At 35.3% G+C, this 6,000-nt stretch overlaps 1 protein-coding gene across 11 annotated transcripts in view; it reads right to left on the reverse strand.

The window, feature by feature from the left end:
• Positions 1–5,349, reverse strand: part of cep350 (centrosomal protein 350) — a 37,678-nt gene extending 32,329 nt beyond the window's left edge. For 8 of the 11 annotated variants that reach the window (XM_081348680.1, XM_081348675.1, XM_081348684.1 and 5 more), the window contains exons 1-7: positions 5,207–5,349; positions 4,227–4,317; positions 2,688–2,888; positions 2,350–2,446; positions 2,218–2,261; positions 1,337–1,451; positions 440–596 (exon numbers count right to left, since the gene is read on the reverse strand). In XM_081348680.1, coding sequence (XP_081204806.1) covers positions 440–596; positions 1,337–1,451; positions 2,218–2,261; positions 2,350–2,434 — 401 coding nt within the window. In that variant the 5' untranslated portion in view covers positions 2,435–2,446; positions 2,688–2,888; positions 4,227–4,317; positions 5,207–5,349. The remainder of the gene's footprint in view (positions 1–439; positions 597–1,336; positions 1,452–2,217; positions 2,262–2,349; positions 2,447–2,687; positions 2,889–4,226; positions 4,318–5,206) is intronic. The other 3 variants (XM_081348678.1, XM_081348682.1, XM_081348677.1) reach the window with 3 other exon arrangements.
• Positions 5,350–6,000: the final 651 nt, after the last annotated feature.

A 6,000-nucleotide genomic window follows, 5' to 3' on the forward strand; every position in this document is an offset into this window, starting at 1 on the left:
AATTGAATGAAGTAATTTTTCCCCATTCTAAACTACTTCAATGGACCCTTTTCACATTTACGGGGTTCTCAGAAGCGGAATTCGTCATAGTTGGGTAAACTTCTATAGTGGTGAATGGCAGATGACAGCAATATAATTCCTGTATTCCCGTTTGCTCCAATAGCAAAAGAAAAAAATCCATGATAGCATCGAGAGGCTGATTACATTGGTCAGAAGAGAGAAAGATGTCATATTTGCCATCACTCCCTCAGTTGGTGTATCAGAAACACCATAGCAGCAGTGTTAGTTTATGTTATATTACTTTGATAACTGTGTTATGTTGATAACTGTGGAAACGTGTCCAGCTTCAGCCAATGTGTAGCATCAAAAAACTTTTTTTCAGTTCTGTTTGCTATTATAAACTTCAGCTTTAACACATTAATTAGTTTGCAGCTTTTACCTGAATGAAGCGAGTGGTTCTCTGAACTCCACGGCGCTGGGTTTCCTGGCATTACTGTCCAGAGTGCTGTTCCTCAAGGGACTGCGGGAACTTTTGTCTGGACTGCGCCGACTCCGTGTTCTGGATTTGGATCCACTTTCCTCCGTACGATGACCATCTGTAGTAAATACATAGAAGACACGTAAACAATGGAAGAGGCAAAACTTTGAAGAATGTTGTACCAATTTATATATACATACATATATTAAAGAAATATATAAAGGTGTGTGTGTGTGTGTATATATATATATTATAAGTATATAAGTATTTTAATTTTTTTTTGAAATAATAACTTTATTTATAAATTTTGGTGTAGTTCACTTCAATAGTCCTGCACTGTGACAACAGAATTTTAAAAGTACAATATTCTTATTATCAAATATGAGGTATATACAAAAATAATTTATTACTGTACAACAATTAAAAACATTAATGACAACATTAAGATTAGTATCAATTCTTTTGATGAATCACTCAAAACTCATAAAGCTGTTAGTAAATTAACATACTGTATGAATCACTGAATTCCAAGCCTTTACTTTTAGTCATATATGACTTGAAATAAATCAAAAACAGCGTGTACTAAATGTTCATGTATCTTCATTAACAGAATAAGCGAAGCTAATTTAAATAATAAATGGCTTTCAAAAATGTACCCTTAAAAAATTAACAGCAAATTAAACTAAATTATGACCACATATAAATTAAAAAAACAAACAAACAAAAATGTACCATTCCACAAAACATACATACTGTTTTAGTACAATAATATATATTAGGTGACATTAAAAGCATGGATGTATAATATTCTCTAGTGAATTTCCTCTATATGTGTTCCAGAGGATGTGACTGTCTTACCTCTGCGGCTTATTTTCCGACCGCCACTAACAGTTGCTTTCTTTGTGTCTAGCACTGAGTCCAGAAGCACTCCAGTGCCTGGTGCAGCCTCCAGACGATTCTCAATGTGTCGTAACTGAGACAAGACCACAATTAGCCATTGAGTCAACAGATCTTGTGGGGATAATGCTACAGATAGTAAATCGTCTTACAAAATATCGCGCTATTCAATTATATCGTCTACTCGAGCCCCACCCCCGCCGGAGACAACGCTGCCGACAAACAATGTAAACACACATCACGTTGAGTTTGGCTGCACTTTATCTAATTGATAGCTTGCGATTCAGTTAGTTTAATTTAATTATTGAAATGTTAAAACTTTTACGTTTTACTTTGGTTAGTTTGAGCTTAAACTTACATAAAACAGTAGCTTTGCTGTTATGTTAGTGTTGCAAATAATAAATCTTATCAAATTTGTGCTTGAAATTAATTTTGTTTCATGAGGAGAACTGTTTTCTATTCCTAAACCTACTAACTACTAGTCTATAGAAAACATTTAATTCATGCTATTGCTTGTGAATAAATATGTGTATGGTAATTATGGGGCTATGTGAAATATAGCTGTCATTTTTCCCCGAGATTATCGATGATCATCTGGTAACTGACTGTTAGAATCGCCATCGCGATACTAATGAGACATTGTCAAATATACGATAATTTCATCATATCACCCAGCCCAGCCCTACAGAGTATATCACTGAATCTTACTTTTTCATTTATTTATGAACAGCTACTTATAATTGTACTTACTGAATTACAAATGACAAAGTCTATGTAACAAGGTATCTGTTTTGGCATCATAAGTAGGTCAGAACCTGAAACACGGGTTAAGAAATACTCACGGCAGCTTTGGTCTGATTTAGACTGTTCCAGGCTTGAGATATCTCTGTTGAGAGAAAAACATTAACATAAGAAATCACGCAAATATGCTCCCGGTGATGTTCAAAAGTATAGAATTACATAGTTGGACGAACCTCTCCTGTTGTCTTGCCCAGCAAGGGCAGGCTGGGAAGAGACCGAGGCTGACGGCCCCGCCTCACTTCGCAAGCGACTCCACATCGCTATGCCAACCTGAGAGGAAAGGGGAGGGGGAACAGGCAAACAATGTGAGAGAAGCAATTGTCTTGTCAACATCTGCTGTCAAATATTGTTTTATTTGGCAATGGCTTATTGCTAAGATTACCACTAAAACACATGACTTCATTGACAGTACTCTTTGTGCTAAATTATATTTGGCCAAACCACAAGTTTAACTGATTGTTCCTAAGATAGATTGATCAAAGCATATCACTATTAGGTTTTAATGTCTCACCCAAACGTCTCAGTTTTTTCATCAAAGCGAGGGTTGAAGTAATGGTGTACAATTTGTTAGACTGCCTGAAGGCCAGACATATGATGGTCTCAGAGCTTTTCAAGTCATCTGAATCACCCGGTCTTCCTCCAAGCACTACCCTTATAACACAGTGTCCCTGTCCTCGAACGTCCCCAGAGCATACAGATTCAATGGTCTATTCTAGAGTAAAAAAAAACAAAAAAACAAGTGTTTTGTGCAGACTGTCTGAAGCACTGCAACAACTCGCACTACGTATTCCAAAGGGACACTGAAATCACACCCTCTGCTCAGAACGTTGAATTATATAGTATTAATAAAGCATGCATAAGACATATCTCAGAGGCCTACATGTATATTTCATTGAGTGAATTTCAGACCTATGCTGGAAAACAGGTGAAGAGGCATTTAAACACGCTCTACCACTTCTCTAACAGCACTGAATGAGGTAACGGAGATACCAAATGTGTCTGGAATGAGGAAAACAACAAAACTTTAAAGTCAGCATGAAATTCTAAATGCATTATAGACCTTATTGTGAACGATTCATCTGCATACATTTAATTTTTTTGACCTCGTATTGATTAATTAAAATGTACTAGAACAGGACCTTCCAGTGAAAAACACACACTTCTCTCTGGTGAAGTGTGCAGGACTTCTCCAATCATTTAGTCCGCTTAAATCCCAACCCTGCAAGTTTGTGTTCATCATACGGCTCCACTTTATAATGCACATCTCAACATCCAATCAACACGTATACCAAGTCCTTGCCTTACATTTTTTTATTTTTTATTATTATGCTAAACTGGGGTGTGCATATAAAATACAGAAGAAAAGATCTGTCACTGCTACCCTTTATTTAAACCAGCTTTAAAGCTTGTACGCATTTCATGCTCTTTGTTTGCATGTTTGTTTAAGTCGCAATGAAACAGAGGCAGCAATAAGTCTTTTCTTTCGCATTGTTATGAACAATGAAACAGTAAAACAGACCATCGAGAGAGAGAAAATAAATAAAACGGACTTGGTTCTATCCATGTTAAAACAACATGCTTTGCACTGGAGATACTGACAGAAACGACAATATGATCTGATTCCTTTTGAACTAATCAACACTTGTTAAAACGAACAAGATAAGCACTGCAAAAGAATCAAAGCTTTACTCGCCTCAAAGTACAAAATAGGCAAAGTAACTGCCGAGAAATATCCTTTGATTGACCCACCATTCTCATCCATATCCTCTCTATTCAGCTACTCATAAATATAATACACTTCAATATCACTTTTAAAAAAATGTGTAATAAAAACAAAGACCAGACAAAGAATATTCTCTTCCTGATTCAATTTCATATCACATTTTGGGAATTGAAACTTCATCTAACCTTGTATGCACAGCACTCGACAGTTATGAGATTATAGTTTCATTTAACTGCTCACATGTAAACAAATGATGAATAATACTAATTAACAATACAAAACAGAAGGATGCATTTCATGCATAACACATAATGGACCAGGACTCACTTTCCAGCAGCTTTATTCAGAGAGACATAAGTCCACCTTGTCTTCTGGACAGCTGAACACATCGGACAGCTGGCGATTCTGTCACCTCTACCTGCACCCAGACCGAGTACAAAAAAGATGATAGCTCAAAGTGAAAGTGACAGTGAAAGCTCATTAAACTACCAGTTCATAAATCATTATACAAATCTAACTCACAGCACTCTTATATTCACGCTTATGTTCACAGCGTCAGATAGATGCTGGAATCAACGCAGCTAATTACTGAAATCGATTAGCCTCTACACAACTATTCACGGGCATTACTAAGAATTAAAGGGAAAGGGAAACAACATGACAGATCAGCAGCATCAGCTGAGAGATCAGCTGACATCGCATTCAAATCCAGGATAAAATATCAAGCGAACGCTTCTAGGGACTCACAAAGTGTCCGATCGCATAATACATATACTCAACATTGCTAGAGCTTAGCTAAAAAAAGCACATAAAACACAACTTAAGTGGACAAAAAGGATATAAGAAAATACGAACATATATTACAGTTGAAGAGCAACATAAGCATAGACCTTTATATTAATACAGAATCAGAACTACATTAATCCAGCAAACAAACAAAAATTATGAGACAAGAAAACATTCATTAAAGAAATACAGTTGACGTAAGTTATAAATGTCAGTCACACAAATGCAACTTCACCCGAACTAACGTTACCTTACTGAGGAGAAATCCAACAGCGAACTAAATCAACCAAACAACCGACTCGACGTCTACTTGAAACAATAATTATGTACCCCAGAGAGTTTCACAATATTACAACGAAACTGTTGGCCTATGATTTTAAATTCTCTGACGAAAGTTATTGCTAACAGCTGCTGCTAACCGGCTAAACCATTAAAGCTCGCTAACAAACTTTTTTGCGTTTCTGGGATCAGGTTGTCTTTCGTTAAGCGTCCAGGTCAAAATGTGATTGGTTAGTACTTACCTAAAAGTTTATTGTATCTGCTACCCGCCTTTCGGTGTATGTTTCCCGGCTTTAATGATAAGTTAGGACGGCCGTTGGCTAGATTTGACGGTCCGCCATTATCCAAACAACTGTTTCAGGAAGTTCACGTCTGAGAGAAACTCGCGATACTTCCGTAAAGAACGTGTGTTTGTTTCGTGGCCGTGTTTGACATCTAGTGTTTAACTAATGGAATTACAACAAAAATAATTTTACTATGATCCTTGAGATATGGCACAGATATGGCATTACATATTTCACCAGTTATGAGTTCAACAAGGTCAACACTGGCTCTGACGTGTTTTTATTATCAACATTGTCATTATAATTATTATTATTGCAAATGTACTTACATTTTCGGTTTCAAAGATATGTCAACAGTCACATAAATATTACAGACATCGTTTTCATAAGTATAATAATAGTAATAAATGATAATAAAAATATAAAATATTTATATATTAAATATTTATATAAAATATTTCAATACTTTTATTATAAGAAATAATAAAAAGTAAATACAAATATGTATTATTATTATATTAATAAATAATAATACTTTTTATATAAATTTGTCACATTTGTTTGTTATTATAAAAATATTAAAAAGTGAATAAAAATATGAATAATAATAATAATTGTATTGTTGTTGTTATTAGCCATATTATTATTGATAGTGTATTATGGGATGTATAGTCTACACTAGTTACAACAGGAACTGCTGTCACTCCACTTGTCAGTATTTGTCATGTCAGTGAGGAGCACAGTTGTGATCT

The sequence above is a fragment of the Scardinius erythrophthalmus genome, assembly GCF_964197995.2.
Source record: "Scardinius erythrophthalmus genome assembly, chromosome: 20".
Classification (NCBI taxonomy): Eukaryota; Metazoa; Chordata; class Actinopteri; order Cypriniformes; family Leuciscidae; genus Scardinius; species Scardinius erythrophthalmus.